At 65.4% G+C, this 26,490-nt stretch overlaps 2 protein-coding genes across 3 annotated transcripts in view; one reads left to right on the forward strand and one right to left on the reverse strand.

Annotated features, from left to right (window-relative positions):
- IQANK1 (IQ motif and ankyrin repeat containing 1) overlaps positions 1–18,030 on the reverse strand; it is a 24,976-nt gene extending 6,946 nt beyond the window's left edge. The window contains exons 1-5 of the mRNA XM_059168671.1: positions 18,012–18,030; positions 16,563–16,678; positions 15,597–15,662; positions 13,996–14,084; positions 3,354–3,484 (exon numbers count right to left, since the gene is read on the reverse strand). Coding sequence (XP_059024654.1) covers positions 3,354–3,484; positions 13,996–14,084; positions 15,597–15,662; positions 16,563–16,678; positions 18,012–18,030 — 421 coding nt within the window. The remainder of the gene's footprint in view (positions 1–3,353; positions 3,485–13,995; positions 14,085–15,596; positions 15,663–16,562; positions 16,679–18,011) is intronic.
- On the forward strand, positions 15,913–25,206 carry FAM83H (family with sequence similarity 83 member H). Of its 2 annotated transcripts, none has more exons than XM_059168696.1 (5): positions 15,913–16,092; positions 19,191–19,652; positions 20,316–20,480; positions 20,579–20,703; positions 20,929–25,206. In XM_059168696.1, the coding sequence occupies exons 2-5, from the start codon at positions 19,206–19,208 to the stop codon at positions 23,771–23,773; spliced, it is 3,582 nt and encodes a 1,193-aa protein (XP_059024679.1). In that variant the 5' UTR covers positions 15,913–16,092; positions 19,191–19,205; the 3' UTR covers positions 23,774–25,206. The 2 variants fall into 2 exon arrangements, with proteins under 2 accessions (XP_059024679.1, XP_059024678.1); XM_059168695.1 differs by lacking the exon at positions 15,913–16,092 and adding an exon at positions 16,233–18,253.
- The last annotated feature ends 1,284 nt before the right edge of the window (positions 25,207–26,490 follow it).

Raw genomic sequence — 26,490 nt, forward strand, 5'->3', positions numbered from 1 at the left:
TGTAGCTCTCGGACATGTGGCAGGAACGCAGGTGCGGCCACAACCGGTGGTGCCGGCTGTTTCCAGTGAGGCTCTTCGTGAAGATGCGCGGGTACCCCCCGCCGCTCCGCGTCCGCGAGTCCCAGGGCCAGGGGCCGGAAGCCAGGACCCTTCGAAATGGCAGAGTAGAGGGACAGTGGCCGAGATCCGAGGGCCGTGTGCGCTGGAACTCCGCCTTGGCGGAAGACGGTCCAGCGGCCGCAGCCACGTCCCCTCCGAGACGCAGACGCCGGGGCCGGCTCTCCATCAAGCTCGGGTGCCCACGGCCCACCGCAGGGGGAAGAGAGAACCAGGAGACGACTCCGAGCACCGCCAGCCGCGGCTCCCGGCGCGTGGAGCCACCTGCGGCCGCGTGACCGCCACGAGGCCGTCATCCCGCGCGCCCCTGCCGGACGGTGAGACGACGCGCGACCTTCGGCATGGCCTCCCCTTGTTACGAGGAAACGGGCTCGGGGGCGCCGACCGGTAACTGCGCCTCCTTCCTGCGCCCCCGCCCCCGCTGCTGCTCTTGCCACCGGAGCACCAGATGGGGACATGCAGGTTTCAAGAACGGTGGGGCTCTTGGAGGACCGCGGCCAGCAAAACACCCTGAATTCCCGCGTCGGAACCTGGGGAGCTTTTTGTGACCTTGTGACAACAATCTCTTAGGTGTTAAAGATGCAAGACTGAGACAGATGAACCCAAAATCGAGGTGTGGCCGTGCACGTCGGGAAATCAGCATGCGAGCCCCCAGAACAGAGAGAACCGGCCACCAGCTTCCCAGGGTGCGGGCTTGGGTTTTGGTGTTTTGATTCATCAACACAAAATACTTAGGATGGGGTGTCGCCTACAGTAAGCGCTCAGCAAGTGTTTGTTGTAAGAAAGGCCAAGTGGAAGAGCCATGACCTTCCCACCAAAAGAGAAAATCAAAGGAAAAGGGCGCCCGGGGCACTCAGTCGTGAAGCGTCGGCCTTCGGCTCAGGCCGAGATCCCGGGGTCCTGGGATCGAGCCCCGCATCGGGCTCCCTGCTGGGTGGGGAGTCTGCCTCTCCCTCTCCCACTCCACCCGCTTGTGATCCCTCTCTCACTGTCTCTGTCAAATAAATACAATCTTAGGGACGCCTGGTTGGCTCAGTTGGTTGAGCAGCTGCCTTCGGCTCAGGTTATGATCCCAGCGTCCTGGGATCGAGCCCCACATCTGGCTTCCTGCTCAACAGGGAGCCTGCTTCCCCCTCTGTCTCTGCCTGCCGCTCTGTCTGCCTGTGCTCACTCTCTCTGACAAGTAAATAAAATTTAAAAATAAATAAATAAATAAATAAAATCTTAACAAAAAAAGGAAGAAAAAGAAAATCAAAGAAAAGCACGCGGTTCGGCGCCTGTACGGATGAGCAGCCAAGGACAGAACCGGCTTCTTCAGTCTTTGGAGGGACTGAACTGTTGTGACTCCGATGGCAGCTGCTGTCCCCGGGCGCTCTCCTCAGTGGGACAAAGCCACACAGCATCTGGCACCGGGTATGCGCCTTGGCTCTTTGGCTGGACAGTTGCTTACCCTCCCTGGGGAAGCTCCTTCGGTGACATCACAATCATCAGTTCTCCAGCAGCCCCTGCAGGGCTCAGTCAGAAGGACGAGCTGCTCTCAGTCTCAGGGTCATGAGTTCGAGCCCCATGTGGGGTCTAGAGATTACTCCAGTAAACAGACTTTTTTTTTTTTTAAGATTTTATTTATTTATTTGACAGACAGAGATCACAAGCAGGCAGAGAGGCAGGCAGAGAGAGAGAGGGAGGGAAGCAGGCTTCCTGCTGAGCAGAGAGCCCGATGCGGGGCTCGATCCCAGGACCCTGAGATCATGACCCAAGCTGAAGGCAGAGGCTTAACCCACTGAGCCCCCCAGGCGCCCCAGACTTTACTTTTTTTTAAAGATTAATTTATTTGAGAGAGAGAGAGTACGAGCAGGAGAAGGGGCAGAAGGAGAGGAAGAAGCAGGCTCCGTGTTGAGTGGGGAGACCGATGCGGGGCTCATTCCATCCACAACCCTGAGATCCTGACTTATGCGAAAACCACGATTCGGACACTCAACCGACTGAGCCACCAGGTGCCCCTACTTCAATACATTAAAAAAAAAAAAAAATCCAGTTGTCTCGAACTCAGTTGTCAAATTGGCATATCTCATTTAAGAATGTGATACTAGGGGCACCTGGGTGGCTCAGCGGGTTAAAGCCTCTGCCTTTAGCTCGGGTCGTGATCCCAGGGTCCCGGGATTGAGCCCCGCGTCGGGCTCTCTGATTGGCGGGGAGCCTGCTTCATCCTCTCTCTGCCTGCCTCTCTGCCTACTTGTGATCTCTGTCTGTCAAATAAATAAAATCTTAAAAAAAAAAAAAGATACTATGGGGTGCCTAGGGTCCCGGGATCAAGCCCCGCGTCGGGCTCCCTGCTCAGTGGGGAGTCTGCTGCTCCCTCTCCCTCTGCTCCCCCCTGCTTGTGCTCCCTCTCAAATAAATAAAATCTTTTTAAAAAATGCAAAACTATATTCCTCCCTGCCCATTTTAAAGTTGACATTTAAATTTTTTCATACCAAGTTTAAATAGTTTGTAAAGGATCCGATCTCTGATGTAACGATGAGACTTTGAAGTAAAACCCCTGCTGCTGAGCTCCCTGCCGAACAGGAAGCGAGCCACCAGGAGCCCATGTGAGAAACGGGACCACCGTGACCCCATCAGCACCCGCGGATCCCTCCAGGAGGCAGCCAGCAGCCCGTCCCAGGGTGCACAGCCCACCTGCCTCCCAGGCAGCCCCGACCGCTGACGCGGGTGACTGTCCCTGGAGGAAGGCATAGCCAGACTTCAGGGACTAAACACTGGGGGCCCGGACACCGCGACGCCCCCCACCCCCAGTGAGCGCGGGGACGTCTCCTGGGCAGGAGAAGGTGGGACTTGGGCCGCAGCTCGCAGACCCGCCGTCTGCAAGGGTTGCCCGCAGGGTTGCTCCCCCAGTCCCTGAACGTGTCGGACACCATCAGACGCCCTTGGGAGAGGCCCACGTGGTGGGACCAGCGGCCAGGAGGAAGCAAGGTTCTCACTCCACCGCCCACAAAGCAGCAAACCCTTCCCCGGTCAAGCCCCAGGATAGGGCTGCAGCCTGAGGGAGACCCCTGTGGGCTGTGCCTGGACGCCCCACCCAGAGGACTGAGGGGCCACCAGAGCCCCGTGACGTGGGACGCACGTGGCAGCCACTGACGACCAACACGGGCTGCTCCCGCCGCAGCCCACGAACACCGGCCGGTGACCAGGAGGCAGAAGAAGGAGGGGCTCCTGTCGCCATCAGCCCAGGGACTCACCCGCAAAAGTTCTCCTCCTCCGCAGGGCTCTGGGGCCTGCCAGGGCGCAGGCTGGCTCCCAGCGAAGGTTTCCTCCGGGCGACAGAAGTATGGCCGGAACCGCGGACGGCGCCCGCTGCCCGAGCTCAGACCTGACCAACAAGGAAGCCAAGTGCATTTCTACCCAGCCGGGGTCACACACTCTGCCCCCGGCGTGGACTGGCCGTCTGGTCCTCACAGGCACCGGGAGCACTGTGTCTGGACGCTGGGAGGCGAGAGCCCATGAGGGGTCACACCTTGCCAGGAGAGACCCCAGCCCCGGGGACGCCCCAGCTGAGGGAAGGGGCGGCGGGGGAAGGTCTGAGCAGCAGCTCCGGCCGCGACGGGTCCGGGAACAAGCGTAGCAACAGGCGCAAAGCTTCCTCCGCATTTGTTCTGTGTGTTTGCACAGATGAACTGATATCTTCTACTCTCTTCTGGTCTCTGCTGTTTTCTTACAGAATTTATTTTAGAAGGAGACAGAGAGAGGGCAGGGAGGGAGGCGCAGAGGCGGGGACAGAGTCCCCAGCGGACGCCTGTGCAGCACGATCCCACCACCGAGACCACGGCCTGAGCGGAAGCCGAGAGCTGGACGCTCAGCCGACTGCGCCCCCCAGGCCCCCTGGTTTTCTCATTTTTTATATACGACTCGTGGATACTGGTAAACTCTACCCCAAGTTCCGAGAGGCAGGTGAGCGACTCGGGCGGGCAGCACACCGGAGGACGGACGGGCACGCCTGCCTCCCCACAGAAGACGCGTCGCGTTAGGCTCGGGGACGTTCATGTTTGCGCGAAGGGCACGTGCCAAGGGCCTGAGCAGGTCCTCCTCTGCGGGGCTCGGGATCGCGGGGCCTGCGCCGCACGGGCCCTCGGCCGGCTCCCTGCCGTGTTCTGCCGATGGCGCACGGGAGGGGAGACAAGGCAGGACGCGGGAGAACGCATTTCCTCTTTCCTGTCTGCTGGTTCTCCCGCCACCCCAGCCACGGCCACGCAGTGGGCTCTGCGCCAGGACAAGGGCGGTGTTTCTGAACCTTGTCACGACCTCACCTGAAGCAGGGGCCCCTGTCACCCCTCCTGGCACCAGGACAGGAACCAGAGTCCGGGGTCAGAACAGATGCAGAGGGAAGTGCAAGTCGGCTCCAGGAAGAAGGAGCTGCTTCCCGGAAGCGGTTCACGGTAGTCTGTAAACCCTCTGCCTGACTAGGGTCCTTGCCAAGGCTCAGAGGGCAATCCCTTCACTAGGACAAGAAGAAAGACACTTGCGAGTGAATGCAGAGCTCACTCTGGGAGGAGACGGCTGGATTCTGAGAAGCCGTTCAGCAGCTGTGAGACCGCGTCTGCGGTCGTGAAGGGCCGCCAGCCAGACTGGCAGTTGGGACATTCTGGCCTGGAGCGGGGCGGACGGGCCATCTGTAGGGGCCTCTAGGTTTGTAAACCCAGAAGGACACCAGGCTTGGCCCATCAGAAGTCCGACGGCAGCCGTCAGAGTCCCTCGCGGCTCCCAGGCGAGCGCCAAGGTCAGACTCACAGCTCTCAGATTGGGGGGAAGCCGCTGTCCCTGAAGGAGGGTCCAACAATGCCGCAGTTCTCTCCCGACACTGGGTGCTCTCCCTGTCCGTCCTCGGGGGGCCCGGTGCTGCTGACCAGGATGAACTGCGCCCGGGGGGCAAGGGGACTGCACGGACTTAGGACTCGGGCACAGGATGTAAACGGACACGGCCCATGTGGATTTGTGACAGCACCAGAGGCCTCTGTGTATACACTGGAGGCCAATCAGAGTAGGCGCCTGGCTTGAGTCCACCGCCACCAGGCACGGGTCTGTGGGGCCGTCCGGGCAGCTGAGACGGGTATGCTCAGCCGCCTCAGAATGCTCTTGTCGGGTCCTTAACCAATGGGGTCGTTGCGGCAGGAGAGCCAAGTGGGAGCCCAGGGAACCCCCACGCCCACCAAGGTAGGGGGCAAGATGGAGCGGTACTTTCCTAGAGGAACTGCCGAGATCCACGGCGACCCCCAGCCCGAAGGGCCCGTGGGAGCACAGCCAGCGGGTGTCTGAAGGAGCCTCCATCCTCCCCAGTAACGGTGGAGGAACAACCGCCATCCCCAGCAAAAAAAAAAAAAAAAAAAAGTTGTGAATCCAGACACACACGTTACATCCTATACAGAAATTAACTCAAAATGGGTCATAGACCAGCGGCGCGTAGTGGGCCAGTTCTTGATCTTGGGCCTGTGGGTTTGAGCTATAGACAGTACCTTAAAAATGAAATATTTCTTAAAAAATGGGGGCATCTGGATGGCTCTGTCAGTTACGTGTCTGAGTCTCGGTTTCGGCTCCGGTCACCGTCTCGGGGTCGTGGGATCGAGCCCTGTGCTGGGCTCTGCGTTCAGCGGGGTGTCTGCGTGAAGAGTCTCTCCCCGCTCGTGCTCTCTCTCTCTCTCTCTCAAGTAAATCAATGTTCTCAGACAACGGATCACAGACCCAAATGTTCCGCGAAAGGCTAGGCGGCTCCTAGAAGAGCGCGGGGAAACCCTGGCTGGCCTCGGGCGTGGCGACGATTCGCAGATACAACAGCAAAGCCGGCATCCACGAAAGAAAGAGCGGACGGTCTGGGCTCTCGCTCTGCAGCAGCCGCGGTCAGAGAGCGAGAAGACGAGCCAGCCGCAGACGCGAGGAAATGTCTGCAACAGGCACGTCCAGAAAAGATGGGCTGCCCGGACCGACCGCGGAGGCCTGACGCTCGACAGCGAGCACACAAGCGGCACCGTTAGGAAGCGGGCCGGAGAGTTCGCCGACGCGTCAGAGAAGAGTACAGAGGGCGAATGACCAAATAAAAGATGCTCCACGTCACGTCATCGGGGAGATGCATCGGGGAAGCGAGATCCCACGACACACCTGCTGGGATGGCCAAAATCAGAGCACCCACGGCACCAGGTGCCGGCGAGGACGCAGGGCAGCGGGGACGGGCGCTCCCGGCCGGCGGGAGAGCAGAACGAGCCGCGCGGCTCCTCCGCTGTTGCCCTGCACCACTCCGGTGGGGGTGGCGGGAGCTGGGGAGACTGCACGGGAGCTGGGCTAGGGCTGCATGGGAAATCACTGTACTTTCCCCCAACTAAAGGGAACCTAAAATTGCTCTGAAAATAAAGACCTGGGGCACCTGGGGGGGCTCAGTCGGTTAAGTGTCTGCCTTCGGCTCGGGTCGTGGCCTGGGGTCCTGGGGTTGAGCCCCGCACCGGGGTCCCTGCTCTGCAGGGAATCTATGTCTCCCTACTCTGTCTCCCTGCTTTTGTTCTCTCTGTGTTAATAAATAAAATCTTAAAAAACAAAAAAAGCCTTAACTGAAGAAAAAAATAACCAGACAGACAGGTTTGAGGAAAGCAGGTGCAGAGGTTCCCATCAGGCCTCTGTTGAACCCGCCGGTCTCGCCTTCGCAGAACACAACTGAGTAATGGAAGTCGGCAGACGACACTGAACTTGGGCAGTGGCAGAACCGGTCAGAGGGACCACGCGGGAGCAGAACCACCCAGCCGCTGGCACTCCGGTGCAGAACGACGGGTCTGGCAAACGCCTTCCTCTCAACATCCCTCACTGGGAGGATCCGGAGCCCCTGGCCCCCCGATCTGGCCAGGACAGCTCCACGTTCGCCGCCTTCCTCAGGACTGCCGCCACGCTCGCCGTTCCTGAGAGACTAAGGCTCATGGGGCCACACGAGACAGAACAAGGGTCCCCCAAAGATGTCCACGTCGTGTTCCCTGGAGCCTGAGCACGAGCTGTGTCACACGCGGGAGGGAACGGGCTATGCGATGGAGCCCACGGAATCACACGGGTCCCTGAACGTGGGACAGACAAGGAAGAGCTCACTGGGGCTGTGACCTGGACGGAGGTCAGGCAGACACGACACCGCTGACCTGGAAGGCGGCGAGAGGCCATGGGCCAGGACACAGGCACTTCCAGAAGGTGAAGGACAGGGACACGGAATTCCCTCGAGAGCCTAAGAAAGGGTCACAGTCCCCAAGGCGGCCCCTGTAAGCCTCTGCGGCCCGTGTCGGTCTTCTAGCTCACGGGACAGCAAGACGACGAGCCTGCAGTGCTTCCGGCTGCCCGACCAACGCGCCGTGGTTAGAGGCTGTGGGGACCGACACGGGGACTGACACAGGAACCAAGATCGTCCTGGCAGCCCGCTGACCCTTCCCGATGGGTGGAGACAAAACCACCTGCCGGGGACACTTTCATGGTGCGCAGACCTGGGACTTGGCCAGACTTCAGGAGATAAAAAATAAGTAGCTGTGCCTCGTACCTCCTTGTAGCAGGACAGCGGCCCGGTGGCTGCAGGCAAGCCCGCCAGGACTTTGGAGCAGCGTCGCGAGGCTGGGAACACCGCCCACCCCGGGTCCTGGGAGGGCCAGCAGGCTAACGGTCCCAGCAGGGCCCGGAGGCTGTGGCTGAGGCATCCGTGGGGTCCGGCAAGCTGCAGGCATCTGTGGGGAGAAGGGGGCCCCGCAGAGCCGCCGGCGAGCCTCCCTTCCCCCGCAGAGGTGCGGCTGTGCCTTCCACGGCAGGATGCTGGTCTCGGTGTGGAGAGCCTGGTGGAGGCCAGGGGTCCCCCCAGGGCAGGAGAGCATGCTGCCGAGGAAGCTGGCATGACCTGCGCTCCTCCTGCAGGGACCCCTGCACGGAGCAGACATGGCGGGAACCCGTCGCATGAGCCAGAAGACGTGAGCCTCCGCGACACAAGCCGCCGGGGCACGCTCTCCTCCTTCCCCGGCGTCGACGCCGCTCGCTCCTCTGTCCACAGCCACGGCCTCCTGCGAGGCGAGCCCCGACCGCCGGTCCCTGCGATGTCACACGTGCTGCCGCCACCCTGCTACTCCTCTGTCGGGGGCCCTGTGGGCAAAGGGGCCGCAACCTCCAGGGCACCTGCTCCTCTGCTCCCTGCGAGTGGGAAGGGGGCCCAGCAGGCTGAGCAGGGGTGGGGAGTGGGGTGCCGGTGTGGGGCCGGCTCTGCCTCTCACTGTGCCGGCCCCGGAGAGGAGCCACCGCAGAAGAGCCACCGGACACCCAGGTGGACATCACAAGTGTCCTGTGGATGTCGGCCAGCCTCTCTCCTCGGCTACCCAGAGCTGCTCTGATGGCCAGTGCAGAGTGGCCGAGGCGACAGGGACACTGGGGCACTTGGGCCCCACAGCATGAGCCCCGCTTGTCAAGGCCGATCAGACACCGTCCAGCCCGATGGCCTCCCCGAGGCCGCCTCCTGTGCTCTGGCTGAGGATCTGGACAAGCAATGGGAAACGGGCGTCGTGGCGAGGACACTGGGGAGGCGACGCCGTCAGAAGGGACTTCTCGGAATAAAGTTGGATTGTGAGAAGCTTTCCCCGTGTGGTGCAGACCCGGTGGCTTAGCAAATGGACACAGACTTGTTCCCAGAGCTCACGGGCCACACGGCTGCGGCGGTGGGGGCGGGGGCGGCGCATCCTCAGCCTCCAGGTGCCTGCGGCCCGAATGCGGCAGCTGGACGGACACCGTCCGCGCCGACGTGGTTCCTGTCGGGGTTTCCTACTGGCTCGGCGGTTCGCACCCGCACCTGCCAACCCCAAATGCCCAGTCAGAGCCCCCACCTCGCAGCAGAGAGGCAGGGCAGTGGGCCCGCCCAGCTCACTCCGCCGCCCAGAACAGCCCGTCTTAGGGAAGAGGGGCCGGGCAGCTGGAGGCTCGGGACCCCCACCTGGGCAGCCCAGGGGCGGTTCTGAGGGATTTGGAGGGAACCTCTGCCCACTACAGAAACTGAAACGGGGGCCTGGGGACAAACGTCTGTCTCTCCCTCGCCGACAGGGCGAGCGTGTTGTGACTGCGGACGGCTTGGGGATTGAGAGCCGGCCAGGGGCGCAGGAGGAGAGGGTGGAGGGTAGAGCCCGCCCTGGCTTCTAGGGACAGACGGGACATCCTGCTCAGACTCCTCCACTCCCTCCCTCTTCTGCCTATTTCCCAGCCCAAACCTCCTTCCAGCACATTCTGTTTCTGCTTAAACGGCAGAGCCGCGGCCCACTAGGCCTAATCCAGAACCACGACTAATGCGTCGCGCACATGTAACTTCTCTAAAACCAGCGCCTGGGACTTTACAAACCTTCTGTGGTCCGGCCCTGTACTCGGGACAAGGTCAGGCTCCTGTCGCAGCCCCCAGTGTGTGCGAACGGTGCTGGGGGCTCATCCTGGGGCAAGGGCAGCACCGCCCACACAAGACCAAGCTTGCGTGAGGGTTGAGACCAGCCACTCTGTGGGGGACAGGCCAGGAGCCAAATGGGGGTTAGGAGCCTGGGAGGGAAACAGAACACAAGGACCTGCCTGTGGGCACGAGGCCTCGGCACAGGATCGCCAGGGTGCGGGCTTTGGCAGACCGGACAGCGGAGAGGAATGGGAGGAGGGCCCGCACTTGGACGTGGGGAGACCCGGCTGGGGGCTGCGGCGGAGCATGGGCTCCAGGCACAGGATGATGGTCTGGTAAAGACGCGGCTTGGAGGTCAGTGTCCAGAGACCCGGTGGAGGATGGCCTCCCTGAGAAGATGGATTGGGGGCGCCTGCGGCCGCGTTCGGTCAAGCGGTAGACTCTGGACTTCAGCTCAGGTCAGGATCTCGGGACTGAGAGATCCAGCCCGACCTGGGGCTTCCCACTCTCCCCCTCTCTCTACCTCCCCCTCCTCCGCCGCCCAAATAAAAACATCTTTTAAAAGGGCGCGCTGGCACCCAAGAGCGAGGAGAGGCACAGGGGGACACTAAGGTGGTGCCCCCTCCAGCCCCAGGACGCCCACCAGCCCCAGTTGACAGGGATCCAGCGGGAGGAGGGCGTCCCCCCCCACCCCCGCAATCGCGGGAGCAAGGCTCCGAGGGAGAGGGACTCCCAGGCAGGCCGCGCCCCTGGAAGGCGGGCCCCGGGCCAAGCCCGCCCAGCCCCGGTCGGGCAAGCACGGAGCACCGCGGTGGGAGAGAGGGCCGGTCCGCTCCTCCTGCTCCAGGAAGCGCCACGCGGCTCCGCGAGCGCACACCCTCCCATGCACGCGCACCCCGCGTGTCCCGGCCCGTGGCAGCCCCCTTCCCCCGCCCTCCCCCAGTCCCGGCCATCCCCGCCGCCCCGAGAGCGGACGCGGGGCGCGCAGGCTCTCACCTGCGGGGGGCCTCTGGGCGCTCAGGGTCGGCGGGCTGGGCCGGTCTTTGGCGGCGGCTGGCGTGTCCCTCCCGGCTTCCCTGGGGGAGGGGCGCCCCTTCCCATCACCCCCCCCCCCCGAGGCGTTTATGGGTTACGTGGAGACCAGGTGCTTCTTGGCTGTGAGAGCGCGCCCACCCGGGGTGTGTCCTCCACGGCAAGCCGGTGTCGCCCCTGGGGTGCCGCGAGGGGGCGCCGGTGAGCCCAGCAGGCCGGACCGCCGGGTCCCAGCTCTTGAGAACCCAGGTGTAGCCAAGTTCCCCAGGGCGCGCTCTGCCCCACCCCCACCCCAACGCATCTGGTGCCCTTGTCCGTGTGCGTCTCCCTGCGCATCCCGGGGGTGGCCTGCGGTCTACCTGCCCTTGAAGCTTCGGGGACGAGGGCTGAGCGGGAGGAGGGTGCCCCGGCAGGGCTGTGCCAGGCAAACCAGTCAGGCCTGTGTGGCGGAGCGGGCTGGGGTGGGGCCCTGGGCGTGGGTGTGAGTCAGCAGCCCCGGGCTGGGGAAACGCTGGGGAGGAGACTGTCTGGGGCCTCCTCCCAACAGGAAGCCCGGGGACGCCAGCACTCCCGCTGGCCCTGTGCAACAGCCCCCCAAGGCCCTCCCCCAAAGGCCTGTGTTCCTTGGGCCGGGGAGCTGGACCCCCAGCCGGCAGCATCAGGAGCACCTGCCCCATGCTAGGACGGGCCAGGCGGGGCCCTGCTGCCCCATCTCAGTCCACAACAGGCCATCTGGGCCTGAGACTCCGTCTCCTCCACCAGCCGCTGGCAGGAGGCCACCAGGCTAGGCCAAGAGTTGTGTCATCTCCACACAGCCCCCAGGCAAGCTTGGGCCCCCATGGAGCTCAGAGGAGCCCACTGGCTGGGGGGCTCGCAGGCTAGTTGGGCTGGGGTCTCCCGTGGCTGTGAGGGTCTCCCCCGGATGGTCAGTGTGACTGGGATGCAGCTGTGGACCAGGGGCCGGGCGGGGGCAGGGTGGAGGCTCTGGGCGGCCCGGGGCAGGACCAGACTCGCAGCTCCTCACAGCCGGGGATCTGCTTGCCCAGAGTCACCTCCTCCAGTTTCTCGGTCTCCCTCCCAGTCTGGCCAACGAGGCCTGTGGCCTGTAAAGTCCTGCACCCTTTGTCAGCACGTTAGTCAGCCCTCGCACCCGGCTGAGCCACCACGCCGCCGAGTCCCTATAAACTCCCCGGCGTGGCCCAGCCCAGCGAGTGGGGCCCGGGAGGCCCACAGGCAGCGCAGGGCCCGGAGCCGCCAGCCACAGGCACCGGCCCAGGGGCAGGGCAGGAGCACAGGGCCCGCCGTGGCCCCCCAGGGATGCCCCCTGCACCCGCTTGATCACGGCCGGCCCGCGATGAGCCCGGGCCCCCAGGAGGCAGACAAACTGGTGAAAGGCGCCGGACCAGGGCCATGTCGGGGAAACGAAGTCGGGCTCGGAAACCCCGAGGCAGGAGGGCGGGCAAGGCACAGCAGGCCTTGGGTCAGCAGGGCCCTGAGGCCCAGCCCCCGCCTCCCGCCGCAGGGGGCCCTCAGGACGAGGTGGGGGTGGCCCCTACAGAGCACGTGACCCGCAACACGCAGGCTGCTCGGGGACGCCCCAGGGTGGCCGAGCCAGAGCAGCCCCGAGCAGCTGAGGGGCCGGTGCAGGCCACTGCGCTGGGGTCCGAGCCGGTGGCGGTGCCCGCTGCGGACATGGAAGACTGTGGGGCAGGGGGCCTGCCAGGCCTGGGTCCCGAGCTGCTGAGGCTCCACGAGGTCCAGCTGTGCCTGGCCCAGGAGCAGCTGCTGCTGGAGGACCGGCGGCGGCAGGTGCAGCTGTGGATGCAGCTGTGGCAGGAGGAGCAGCTGTGGCAGGAGGAGCAGCTGTGGCGGGAGCAGCTGTGGCAGGAGGAGCAGCTGTGGCTGGAGCAGCTGGAGCAGCAGCAGGCCTGGGTGCGCGTGGAGGGGCTGGAGCTGGCCCTGGCACTGGAGCAGCTCCGCAGCGAGGGCCTTGAGGTGCTGCAGACCCAAGGCCAGGTAAGGGGGCGGGGAGGCCCCGGACAGCTGCGGGAGTGCGGGAGCTGTGCGAGCATCACACAGATCCCTGCTGCGGCGGGGCCGGCTGGGGGCTGACTGGGGGCTGACTGGGGGCCAGCTGGGGCTCGTAATCAGGCGCGCGAGGTGGGTGCCCACCGCACAGGACACTCCAAGAACCATGTGGCAGCCAGTCCGCACAGGGTGGCCCAAGGCCGCGCAGGGAGAAAAGCACCCAGAGAGGACACTCATTCGGGGACACTGAGGCAGAATTCCTACAGAGGACCCAGGCCTCCTGGCCCAGTGAGCCAGCGCACGGAGCTACCAGAGCATTCGGTGGCAGTGTGCGGGGCGTGTGGGGAGAGGGTGCAGCAGGACCTAGGTGGACGGTCGGCAGGTAGCAGCAGCGAGGGACATGCCCACCCTCTCCCCACCCCAAAAGGGCTTCCTGCCTGGCCGCCCGCCCACCTCCACTGTTTACTGCAGGCTGTGTCCCCAGGGCTCGAGATCACAGCAGAAGCGTGCGGCCCTGAACCCGTCATCCTCATTCCAAAAAGGCTGCTTCCGCAGACGCCGCTGGGGCTATTTTGGGAAATTAGGGTCTAAACCCAGCTTGGCGTGGAAGGTCACGGCCACCCCAGCAGGGCGCATGTGCTGCAAGCCCTCTGTGCTCCAGGGACTTGGGTCAGCCCCACTCCAAGCAGAGGGGCTGCATCTGGGGCACAGGGTGGGTGGTCCGTTAGCCAACGCAGACTCCGAGGCAGGCCCGGGTGCTTAAAGGGCCCAGAACTGCAGCAGGAAGGTGCTGGCGGTGTCACAGAGAACTCCCGAGTGCCAGGACAGAGAAGAGTGCGACTCAGGGAATGGAAGGGCCGTGGGGGAGGGGAGGGATGAGAGGAGGTGCCCTTCCTGACCCCCGCGGGACGGAACCAAGGGCAAGCTGTTGCCATTCACTCTGGGGGTGGCTATGCGTAGGGTGACCTGAGAGAGCAGCTGCATGCAGGGAAAAACAAGGGGACGGCCCAGGGGGGACAGAGGGTCAGAGTGGACCACACTTGGCCTGAGAATCCCTCACACGCATGCTAAGTGAGCTCTGTCTCAGAACCTGTGCCCAGTGCACCTGGGCCTGTGTCCCATCTCCACGGGCTCTAATGCTGTGCTCCTCCGAGCACTGCCCGGGAAACCCGCCCAGGGGTACAAGTTTAACGGTCAGGGTCTGGAAAGGACGTCTGAGCTCCGAATCCTGTCGGCTGTGCCCAAGCCCAACTCAAAGATCCCCTGAAAGTCACTGTCCAAGGGAAGGGTCTTCTCAGAGCATCCCCGGGGGCCACAGCATGGGTGTCCCAAGTCAATGGGCAGCGGCGGAGCACGGGTGTCCCAAGTCAATGGGCAGCGGCGGTGCTCTAGAGGTCAGATTTACTTACCAGCCACAGCTCTCAACCCCGCCGCAGGGGAGTGCGTTCGCCGCTTCCCTGGTGCAGCTTTGGGCCCCCGTTTCTTGCTGCTCATCTTCCTGTGGGGGAGGGAGGAAAGGTCACAGAGAGGCCTGTGTGCACTGACAGCCTCACACCTCCCCCCCAGACCCCCTTACCCCAGCTTCCTGCAGCTTCTGGGTCCACCAGCTTGGTCCTGCTTTGTGGCCTGAGGTGCCAGCAGCCCCCCGGGGTGGTTTTGAGGGCCTCTGGCCCGGCTCACCCCTTGCCCTTTCACACCTGCTCTACTCTCTGGTCCGCCCGTCCTTCGGTCCTGGACCCTGACAGAAGCCCCAGGCTGGGGGCTTCAGCCCGCTCTCGAGAATGCTCACCGCCTCCCACTGCCCACAGCCCACCCGGGACACCGACGCTTCTGGGCCCCCAACCCTCTCTTGTTCCAGCCTAGACACGTGTTGTTGTCAGGGCCCGGAAGCAGGGCCTTCCTTCCCCAGCCCAGGCGGCTGGCTCCAAAGTCTGTTTCCCTTGGGACAACTCCCTTGGCACAAGTTGGGTTGCGCCTCCCCCACGGCACAGGTACGGCACTGGTGTGACCCTGTGCCTGCGTGCCCACCCCCTTCTGGTGGTGGGGTGTCCCAGAGTGTTTGCGGAAGGAATAAAAGAAACGGAGAGCAACCTTAGCAACGGAGAAGACAGGGTCATGCGGCAAGAGGAACAGGAGGAGGGTGACCAGAGACCCGCAGGAACAGGATTCGGGCATGGACTGGGGAGGGAGAAGCCTGGGGCAGGGCACTTGGCTTGGACACATGGTTGACCATAGGGCAGGCCCTAAGTGGGACCTGATGGGGAACTGGGGTTCTGAGCAAGGATCGGAAGTGTCTGGGGACTAAGGACTTCTTGGGGGGCAGTGTGTGCTCACGGGACCCGTCGACCACGTGGAGTAATGCTGGCAGCAAACCTGCTGAGAGAAGGACTGTCAGCGTGCGTGTGGGGTCCTGCGCATCGCCAAGCTGCTGTGCCGAGGGATCCATGAATGTGGGCTTCCCTGCTGGGGTGTGGGGTGTGCGGTTGCGGTGTGAGCCCTTCCAACGTGCGTGCGGGGTCTCTTGTGTGCGCACGCGGTGCTGTGCATGGAGGGTCTGGTAAGTGTGCAGGGGTCCCTGTGGTGTCCCAGGTACGGGGGCGGGCAGCCCCGGTAGGTGCAGGGTCTTCCGTAGGTGGACGGGTCGGCGTGTAAGGAGGCAAGTGCGTGTGGCCTCCCTCGTGTGCGCCGGACGCCCTGTAGAGTCCTTGTGGCCGCGCCTGTGGGGTCCGACCTCCGCGGGGCGGTGGCGGGGCACCGTCCTGGAGGGGAACTGGGGTGTGGGAAGGGCCCGCGTGCGCGCAGGTGCGCGGGAGTCTGTGCGCGCGGTGTCTCCGTGTGCCAGCGGGGTCCCAGGAACCGGCGAGTACTGTGTGCGGAGGGCGGGGGTCCTCCGGGAGGGCGTCGGGTTGGGGGGTGCCAGGTGTGGCGCGGGACCCCCGGTGCTCGCGGGGTGCCCAGGCCCGGGGCCGCCCCCGGCTCGGCGCCGCCCCCGCGGCCTCACCTGCCTCACCTGCCTCACCTGCCGCCCCCGCTCGCCGGCGAGAAGCCCCGCCCCCTCCGTCGGGCTGGCGGTTTCCTAGCGACGGAGCCGGAACTTCCGAGTCCCCTCGACTTCCGGGGCGAGGGTCAGGGGTCAGGCATAGGGACCTCGAGCTCCGGCGAGCGGATGGGCGGCGGGGGGCGGCGGGGGGCGGCGGGGGGCGGCGGGGCCCGGGCGGCGGGGCGGCGGCGGCGGGGGCCGGGGCGCGGCGGGGGCCGGGGGGCGCCGGGGCGCGGGCTGCGGCGGAATGCGGGCGCGCCGCGGGTGGGGCCGCCCCGCCCCCAGGTGCTGCCCGGGCAGGCCGGCGGCGGGAGCGGCGGGCGGGGCGGGGGCGGGCGCGTGAATCAGGCCGCGCGGCGGGCGGGCCGCGACGGGGAGTGGCTGCCGGACCGACCGGACCGCGAGGCCGCTGGGCGGCGGTCGGCTCCTGCTGCCCTTGTCCCGAGACCCCCGCGCACCTGGCCAGGTAGGGCCCCCTCCCCGGGCTCGAGTGGGGCGGGGCGCGCCGGAGGGGGTGAGGGGAGGCCGCGGCCGGGCCCCCGGGGGTGGGGCGGGGACGGCGCGCGCGGCGCCCCTCCGCGCGGCCTCACCTGGGCGGCGCCCCCCCCCACCGCCCCCTCCCCGGCCCCTGGGCCGGGGCCACGCGGCCGAGCGCCGGGCCGGGGGGAGGTCGCCGGGGCCGCGCGTGCCGGCGTGGACGCGAGCGCCCTCGCACGACGCCGGCCCGGCACGAGCCGAGTGGGAAGGGGCCCCGGGCCCCGAGGCCAGCCTGCCCGGGCCGTCCTTGCTGGCTCCCGCCCTCGCGGCCTAGTTGGAGCCTGGGGAGGGGAGCTGGGCCTGGCCTGGACCCCTCCCCGAGGGGGCCCCCGCCCCGGGCTCCTTGGACCGGGGGTGGCCGGGAGGCCGACGCGCAGTCTGGTGTCCTGCGTGAAGTACCGGGAAAGCGAAAGGCCCCGGGCCCCTCGCGTCCACGTCCCGGAACTGGGGCGAGTGGATGGGACACTGGGCCCCGGCAGCCTCCGGCTCCTTGCATGCATGGAGCCCTTTTGGCCCTGCGGAGCACACCCCGAGGACTACAGCTCGGCTTCAGTCGGCGCGTCCCAGCGGGCCGGATCCCACCCCCAGCCCCAGGCTTGCGCAGGCTTCTGCGGGGAACCCGCGCTCCTGCCCATTCCTAGCGTCTGCTCTCGGCGCCTTGTGCTCCTTCCAGTCCCAGACAGAACCCACCTCCTACCCAGGTGGGAAGGCCCCAGTTAGGGGCCCTGGAGGATTTGTCCTCCTTGTGCCTTGTGTCCGGGGTCAGAGGTCAGCAGCAAAGGAGCTGATTCCTGCTGAGTCATCGCTGGGGTGTGACGGGTGTCCCTCTCTCTCTCCCTTCGGGCAGCGTTCAGTAGGCAGATGTGTGAGGGGGCACGCCATCGGTGTCTTGTCAGGGGCTAGGGGCTGGAGAGGGGGCCGCTGGCCAGTCCACAGTTCAAGGGTGTGCATGGTGAAAGGAAGAAAGGCAGTGGGCTTAGGGCTGTTGTTGTTGAGGCCATGCAGGGCGCCCTGGCGTGGGCATGCAGGAGGGCACCCCCGTTCCGGGGCACCTTGGCACTGCCCTCCTCCCCATGACTGCCAGGCTGGATGGTTTCTGTAGACTCCCCTTCCCAGTGGGGTGTGGAGCACAGGATCCCTTCTGTGTTCCCCCAGCTTGGGAAGGGCTCTCTCTCTTATGTAGGGAGCACGATCATGCCCCCAGGCCCTGCCTGGTCCAACACAGACCCCATACCACGGAATTCCAGAGTCTTCCCGCCCCCACCTTCTGTCGGGTCCTGGGGGAGGCCCCACTACAGACAGACCTGCACCTGGTACCCTGGTGCAGTCTGCCCCTGAGACCAGTACGGGCTTCTCGCGTAGCTGCGCAGAGTGATGGGGGATGGCAGATCTGGTTTCCTGCAGACCCTCTCCCTGGTAGCACGGCCCACCCCCGCTGCACATCCAGTTGGCCTGTCACTCCCCAGGGAGAGTGGACAGGGAAAGTGCCTTAGGTCATCCTGCCCCACAGTCTTGACCCCTACTCCATCCTGTTCCCAGCTGCCTCCGAGCACCCAATGACCCCGCCCGGTGAGCAGCACCCAGCTGCTCCTGTGGACCGGGCCGCACTGCACTCTGGCAGGACCAGCACCCAGGAGCGTGGGAGCTAGGCGGGATCTGAATCCCGCTCAGTCCTGGCCCAAAGCAGTGGCTGGGGTTGGGGGGGCTGGGCCTGGGGCTCTCCTTCCAGGGTAGGAGGAGGCGGTTTAGGGATAGGAGGTTGATGACCCCTGGGGGTTCAGAAAAGCCCCGCCCCACCCTTGGCGTTGCAGAGCTCATGGCCACTTCTGTCAGCCTAGGCTCCCTCACAGGCCCCCTCAGGAGGCATGTGGACTGGAGTGGACCGGGCAGCGTTTGATGTCCTCAATAAACTGGGGACAAGGGGAGAAGCACGTGTGGAGCCCGGGGTGAGCCTGATGGCCACAGCCAAGGGTTCGGGCTTCATCCAGAGTCCGGGGGGGTGGGGCGGGCAGCAGGGCCTGACCAGAGATGGAAGACCACCCCCGGCACGCAGCGCTGGGCTGAGCCATGCTGGACTCCAAGCTTGTGCAGTGAGCGGAGGCTGTGACCGGATCTGCCAGGGGCGTGGTTCCGGGAGTTTTCTCTCCGGTGGCACAGTGGCTGGAAACGGGGAGGGATGGGCCAAGAGAAGGGAGTGGCCCTGGTGGACAGGGACACAGGGCAGGGGTGCGTTTGGAGGACTGATGCGTGTGAATAGGTTGTGAGGCTCGGAGTGTGTGACCCCACGGGACAGGTGCGGGTGTGAGGACTGCAGACTGAATGCCGGGTCCGGGGACAGAAGTGGGGACAGGTTTTGTAAGCTGAGCTCAGGTTAGGCCAGGCATGGTGGCAGGTCAACCCTGACAGCTGCATTTTACAGTGGGGGTAATGAGCCAGCGGGGCCCGAGGCCCCACTCACGCCCCTGTACTGTGGACGCAGACACATGGGCGGGGCCACCTGGCGCGCCAGCACGCACTGTAGTTCAGGGCCTTTGAAAATGCGTTCATGTCCAAATGAAAAGAAAAAAGCAAATACAATAAAGAATTTGGCTTGGATTATATTTTCTTTGTAGCAACAACCAGAACGTATTGGGTTGTTCTTTTTCTTATGGAGATACAGAGAAGTACCCGGGACATGGGCCGTCTGGAACCGAGTGGGGGCTTTGTGCAGCCAGAACCCCTGCCTGGAAACCAGGGTGTGGGCATTCCTGAGGTTCCAGTGAGAGGAGCCCCCCCCCCCCCCCCCCCGTGCAGAGTAACATGAGACAGGGCCAGGGCACCTGTACCTGGGTCCCCCGCTGGCCTCCCCCCAGCTAGGGGACATCCTGGGGCAGGGGTGCCCAGAAGGCCTCCATGTGTGGCCTGCACTCCACAGCCCACTCAGCGACATAGAGGCCTCGCTACAGTGTGTGTCCACGCACGGCAGGGTCAGGGGGAGCAGCGCCAGTTCTGCTGCTCCAGGAACATGTCTCCTCACACCTTCCCCAGGCCCCTGGCCCCGACATGGCCCGTCGCTCCCAGAGCTCCTCGCAGGGGGACAACCCGCTGGCTCCCGGGTACCTGCCACCTCACTACAAAGAGTACTACCGCCTGGCGCTGGATGCCCTGGCCGAGGGGGGGCCGGAGGCCTACAGCCGCTTCCTGGCGTCCGAAGGGGCACCTGCCTTCCTGTGCCCAGAGGAGCTGGAGCACGTGAGCCGCCACCTGCGGCCCCCTCAGCATGTTGCCCGCGAGCCCCCTGAAGGCAGCCCCCCCAACGTGGACATGGATGGCTCCTCGGGCACCTACTGGCCCATGAACTCAGACCAGGCAGTGCCTGAGCTCGACCTAGGCTGGCCCCTGACCTTCGGCTTCCAGGGCACTGAGGTCACCACACTGGTGCAGCCACCCCCACCGGACAGCCCCAGCATCAAGGACGAGGCACGAAGGATGATTCGCTCTGCCCAGCAGGTGTGCCTTCCCGGGCTGGGTGGTCAGTCGGGGGAGCTGCCTGAGCTGGACCCTGAAGCCTTAGTAGGAGTTGTGGGGGGGGCAAACCCCACCCCGCCGGCTGGCCACGCCCCTCCTGTCTTCTTTCTGGGTCACGTGTTTGGTTATTGCACGCTGCGGTTCTGCCTGCCCCCCTACGTGGCCAGTGCCCAGAAACTCCAGGGCTCTGGGATGGCTGGGCCCCCTTCCTGGTTTGGACTTGGGGTTCAGAGAATTCTCTCTAGTCGAACCTTTGACCCAGGCTTGGCCCCACCAAACAGGAACCAGACATGGAAGCTGAAGGCAGCAGGTCTGGAAGCCAGAGGCTCCAGACTGCCTTGTGCACCCTGGCGCGCAGTCTCCTCGAAGGGCCGAGAGCTAGGGCCTGGGTGGCGCCTTCCGGGGCGGGCTGTGCGGCTTCATTTGCCTTGTCCCTTCCCCAACAGGAGGGAGGCTCTGTACCTGCCTAGGGCTCCATCATGGGTCACCTGGCTGCCAGCAGCCCCACACCCCCTCTGGTAGGCGTTCTCCTGGCTCCTGTGGTGTCTGGGTGATCTGACGCCCGTCCAGGCAGGCAGGAATGGTGAGAGAATGGTGGGGACAGCAGAGGGGTCTGTCCTCGGTCCCTGACCCGCCCCCCCGCAGGTGGTGGCCGTGGTGATGGACATGTTCACAGACGTGGACCTGCTCGGTGAAGTGCTGGAGGCGGCGGCACGCCGCGTGCCGGTCTACATCCTCCTGGATGAGATGAACGCGCAGCACTTCCTAGACATGGCCGACAAGTGCCGCGTCAACCTGCACCACGTGGACGTGAGTGACCCCGGGCAGGGGTGTAGGGAGGTGGAGGGCGCTTCCGCAGAGACCTAATGCCTCTACCCTCCGCTCCCCCCCCCCCCCCCCCCCGCCAGTTCCTGCGCGTGCGCACTGTGGCCGGCCCCACCTACTACTGCCGCACGGGGAAATCCTTCAAAGGCCACGTGAAGGAGAAGTTCCTGCTGGTGGACTGTGCCGTGGTGATGAGTGGGAGCTACAGGTGCGCCCAGCCCGCAAACCCGACACCTCCCCACCTAAGGGCCGCCTCTGCCCAAGCCCTGGTCCAGTAGCCCCTGACACGGCGCCCCCCTGGGTCCTTGCAGAGAGACCACCACAACTGCAGGCGGCCTTCCGCGCCCCAACCCCTCCCCCCTCGGCCCCGCCCCTCTGACGCCGACCCCGCCCCTCGCCTTGACTCTGAACTTGACCCCCGCCCCACCCGCAGCTTCATGTGGTCCTTCGAGAAGATCCACCGAAGCCTGGCGCACGTGTTCCAGGGCGAGCTGGTGTCCAGCTTCGATGAGGAGTTCCGCATCCTGTTCGCACAGTCCGAGCCTCTGGTGCCCTCGGCCGGGGCGCTGGCCCGCATGGACGCTTACGCGCTGGCTCCGTACGCGGGAGCCGGGCCCCTTATGGGCGGCCAGGTGACCGGGGCGCCGACCCCCTTCTCCTTCCCCAGACGAGCGCACCTCCTGTTCCCACCGCCTCGGGAAGAGGGCCTGGGTTTCCCGTCCTTCCTCGACCCCGACCGCCACTTCTTGTCGGCCTTCCGCCGGGAGGAGCCGGCGCGGATGCCGGGTGGAGCCCTGGAGCCGCACGCCGGGCTGCGGCCGCTGTCGCGGCGGCTGGACGCGGAGACGGGACTCGGGGGCGAGCTCGCGGGCCCGCGGGGCTTCTTCCAGGCCCGGCACCTGGAGATGGACTCCTTCAAGCGGCACAGCTACGCCGCCGCCGACGGCGCGGGCGCGGTGGAGAACTTCGCGGCCGCGCGGCAGGTGTCACGGCAGACGTTCCTCAGCCACGGGGACGACTTCCGCTTCCAGACCAGTCACTTCCACCGTGACCAGCTCTACCAGCAGCATTACCAGTGGGACCCGCAGCTGGCGCCGGCGCGCCCGCAGGGCCTGTTCGAGAAGCTGCGCGCTGGCCGCCCGGGCTTCACCGAGCACGAAGACTTCGCGCTAGGGCCCGGGCCACGCTTCCCCGAGCTCGGACCCGACGGACACCAGCGGCTGGACTACGTGCCGTCCAGCGCGTCACGCGAGGTGCGCCACGGCTCAGACCCCGCCTCGGGGCCCGGGCCCCGTGGCCTGGAACCCAGCGGGGCTCCACGCCCCAACCTGGGCCAGCGCTTCCCGTGCCAGGCGGTGGCGAGGCTGGGCCCGGATGCCGCCTCCGACGCAGAGCCCGAGCGCAGGGGCGGGCCCGAGGGGCGGGCGGGGCTGCGGCACTGGCGCCTGGCGTCCTACCTGAGCGGTTGCCATGGCGAGGACACCTGCGAAGAGGGCCTGCCGGCGCCCATGGAGGCTGAGGCCTATGAAGACGACGTTCTGGTGTCCGGGGGCCGAGTGGCCCCCGGGGACCTGCTCCCTTCAGCCTCCCGTGCACCCTTCCCGGCCAAGGGCCTGGTGCCTTGCTCTGGCGGCGGCGGTGGTGACAACCCAGAGCGCGAGGGCCTGGAGGAGGCAGGTCTGGCCAAGCAGGACTCTTTCCGCTCCCGCTTGAACCCGCTGATTCAGCGCAGCTCGCGCCTGCGCTCCTCCCTGATCTTCAGCGCTTCGCAGGCCGAGGTCGCCTGTGGGGCCACGGGGGCCACGGCAGCCACCACTGAGAAGGCGCAGTTGCTGCACAAGGAGCAGGCGGTCAGCGAGATGCTGGGCCCTGGTGGCGATGCCGTGCGCTCCGCCACTTCCACCAAGGTGGCCGAGCTCCTGGAGAGATACAAGGGCCCGGCGCATGATGCCGGCGGGACGGGGGCCCCAGTCACAGTCACCAGCCACAGCAAGGCTGTTGTGTCCCAGGCATGGCGGGAGGAGGCGGTGGCGCCCAGTGGGGCAGGAGGCGAGCGCCGCAGCCTCGAGAGCTGCCTGCTGGACTTGCGGGACTCCTTCGCACAGCGGCTGCACCAGGAGGCAGAGAGGCAGCCGGGAGCTGCCACGCTTACCGCTGCCCAGCTGCTAGACACGCTGGGCCGGAGTGGTGCCGACCGGCTGCCCTCTCGCTTTCTCTCTGCGCAAGGCCGCTCCGCCTCCCCACAAGGGCGGGTCAGCCCCCCGCTGGAGGGGTATGGGCCCCGCCAGGCACCTCACCCTGAGCCAAGAGGGAGCCCCACCTCTGCTTACCCTGAGCCAAAAGGAAGCCCCACCTCGGCCTATCCTGAGCGCAGGGGTAGCCCGGTCCCCCCTGTACCGGAGCGCAGGGGCAGCCCCGTCCCTGCTGTGCCCGAGCGCAGGGGCAGCCCCGTCCCTGCTGTGCCCGAGCGCAGGGGCAGCCCCATCCCTGCTGTGCCCGAGCACAGGGGCAGCCCCGTCCCTGCTGTGCCCGAGCGCAGGGGCAGCCTGACCCTTACCTTCTCCGAGGAGTCTCCGAAGACTGGGACCGCGGAGGAGACGGCTGGCGGCCCCATGGAAGTCCTGCGCAAGGGCTCACTACGTCTCCGCCAGCTGCTGAGCCCCAGGGGTGAGCGGCGCACGGAGGAAGAGGGCGGCTTCCCAGCGCCACAGGAGAACGGGCAGCCCGAGAGCCCCCGGCGGCCGTCCCTGGGGAGGGCGGATAGCACGGAAGCGGCCACTGGAGACGAGCGGGGCCCAAGGGCGCGCACAGCCTCTGCCACGGCCAACGCTTTGTACAGCAGCAACCTGCGGGATGACACAAAAGCCATTCTGGAGCAGATTAGCGCCCACGGCCAGAAACACCGCGGAGTCCCTGCGGCGGCCCCGGGCCTGGCTCACAGCAGTCCTGAACTGGGCCGCTCCCCAGCTGCTGGCGGCCTGGCTCCGGACATGTCCGACAAGGACAAATGCTCTGCCATCTTCCGCTCGGACAGCCTGGGGACCCAAGGTAGACTGAGCCGTACCCTGCCAGCCAGCGCGGAGGACCGCGACCGGCTGCTGCGCCGCATGGAGAGCATGCGCAAGGAGAAGCGTGTCTACAGCCGCTTTGAGGTCTTCTGCAAAAAGGAAGAGGCTGGGGCCGCAGGGGCGGGGGAGGGCCCGGCGGAGGACGACACGAGGGACAGCAAGGTGGGCAAGTTTGTGCCCAGGATCCTGGGCACTTTCAAAAAGAAGTGAGCCCCCTGGTCCCCCAGCCCCCGACCGGGCGCCCACCTCACTGCCCACCACCAGGCAAGGTGCCTGGAGCTCCCAAGGACGCGGTTGGGAAGCGGCGGTGGTTTAGCGCGGCGGCACCCGGCCCTCACCCAGCTGCTGGCCCGGCCCGGCCCGGCCCCTCCCTCATGCCATGCGTTACTCCTCCAGCTCCACCCCTGCCGCAGGGCCCCAGCCGTTCCCTTTGTAGCATCCCTGTCCACCGTCTCTGGGCTTCAGGGCCCCTTGAGACCTGCATTCACCTCAGGTCCTGATCTTTTTGTGCCTTAGGTCCCCACCCTTTCGGGGGCCCATCTTTTTGTGCCTTAGTCCCCCATCTTTGGGGGCCCCAGATCTCAGGGCTTCCGTGTCTCAGGACTCCCCTCTGCTCACTGCCCCCCCCCCCCCCCTCGCCCGGCTGCTTTGCCACTGCTGCGGCTTTCCTGTATGCGGGCAGCCCAGCCTCTCTCTCTCTCCCCCTGGCCGGCATCTCCCCTGCACCCCGCGGCTCCAGGCTTGCTTCCTGCCCCGCTTGCATTCCTCCTCCTGGCCTCTCGGCCTCCTGGCACCCTTCTCAGTGGCCGTTCACTGCAGGGGGAGCAGAGTGGTTCGGGCGGCTGGTGATGGCAGTGGGATACACCCAGACCCAAAGGGGGTCCGTCTCAGGAAGCACAGTCCAGGGGGTTGCTGACGGCGGGGTGCCCAGGGGACTCCTGAGAGACCGTCCTGCCAGAACTGAGGCCGACCTGGTGGCTCTTCCTGTGGGGCTCCAGCCAGCACCCCAGCCCCCAGCAAGGGCTGAAGAGCTGGGAGCGTTGGCGTTTGTAACACTCGGAAGCCAGGTCTGGATGGAGGCTTGTGCTTGACTGGGCGAGGGGAAGGGTCCGTGCGGTGGTGCAGGACCGCTTCACGTTCCCTGTTCTGGATCCTTCCTTCTTTGTCACCAACCTGCAAAATGGAAGTTTTGTTTCTGTATCTCTCTCCTCCGGACAGTGACTTTGATTGGAATAACATTTTGACACCAAATGCTTAGGAAGCGCCCCGCTGTAAGTGCTAGTAGCATTGGGAAATTAGTATTTCTGCAACTTTTTTGGGGGGGGGTTAAGAATAAGAAATGGCAGTCGCTCAGCCTGGGAAAGGATTTAAGGAACGAGGCTGCTGAGCCGAGGTGGCGGTTCTGACTCCAGGCCCCTGGAGAAGGGTGACGGGGGCTGGGGGACACTGTGGGTCAGGCGGAGGAGGTCACCGAGGAGCCAGACGCTCTCCCATGTCCCTCGGCCTAGAGGCACTTGCTGACCCGTTTACTTTTGCATGTCTCAGCGCAGCCCTGGTCTGTGTCCTCCACATGCTGAATAACACGTGTCAAATGTCATTCTGCACATCTTGTTGTTAACAATAAAACACAACACATTCCTAAATATAGATACCCCCAGTTAATACATGGCAAACGTTAGTCTTGGGAACTCAGATTTCCTTCTGGATGGCACCACCCCTGCGGGGAGCAGTAGAGACTCCCGCCCCACCCCCTGCACACCTGTACTGCCATCACCTGTGACCACATCTGACCCAGGAGACTCTCCGTCTTCGCACCCTCCCAGGACCTGCTTCCCCGCACAGGCGAACTGCTTTAGTCTGCCGCTCCCACTTCCAGTTCTGCCCGCCCTCCGTATAGGCACACCCTGCCGGAAGCTCCTGGTCACCAAGCCCCTCCAGTCACCGGTGCGCAGGTGTCCAGATCTCTCAGCCATTCTGCGACCCCCCTCGCAGGGCCGGGCTTCCTGGGGCCCCACCTGCCCCTCTCTGGGCTATGGGGTTCCTTCCCTCCCCCTCATCCATCACCTGGCGGCTATGCCTCAGGCTCTGGGAACTCAGCTGTCACCGCCCACCCCCCCACCAGCCACCCGTCTTCCGCCTGGCTCACCTCCAGGCCAGGACCGGGCCATCAACTCTCACTTCCTCTTTGGGCTCCCTCCCCAGTCCTCGCCTGCTTGCCCCATTGCTCGCAGCCACCTGGTCTGGGCCCACCCTCTGCCCTTCCCACCTGCGCCTCTAGCAGCCGTGGGCAGCTTTCACAGGTGCGCAGAGCTCCCGCTCCTGGCAGCCCAGCCCCCAGCACAGCACAGCCCACATCCTGTAGACCGTGAGCTCCAGCCAGCAGTTGGGAAATGGCCTGTGTTCCAGCGCCTGCCGGGAGGTCAGGTGTGGTGCACGGCTCACCTGGGACCATGAGACAGGTGTCCCCCGGGGCCAGCTCCCACCGTCCTGGACCCACCCCTTACCAGGACAGACTAGCTGCCAGTCACTGTTGGTGGCCAAGAGCACAGTGATCACAGTCAGGGGCTGGAACCTGGGGCACTGCCCTATCTGTCCTCTCCACTTTTTACTCTGGCTCAGAGGCGCAAGTGTGGTCACGTGATGGTTTGCACTGAGGCAGCAGGTGCACAAGTCCCCCCCCACCCAGCAACTTGAGGACAGCCTTGTCCCTCTGATGGTGCCCTGGCACCAGGCAGGCCCCAGACCATCTGTGGAGAGAGGATGGGAAGCTGGCCCTGAGGAGCCCCCTCGGCCAGTCGGTGCTGGTGTGAGCCTCCAGGGACAGCACTGGGCCGACAGGAGCCGCGCAGCTTCTCGTGGGCTCTGTACTAGACATGGGGGTCCTCTGAAGGGGGTGGTTTCCAGGGAAGGGGTGGTGTGACCTCGGA

Source organism: Mustela lutreola, chromosome 3 (genome assembly GCF_030435805.1).
Source record: "Mustela lutreola isolate mMusLut2 chromosome 3, mMusLut2.pri, whole genome shotgun sequence".
NCBI classification, from domain to species: Eukaryota; Metazoa; Chordata; class Mammalia; order Carnivora; family Mustelidae; genus Mustela; species Mustela lutreola.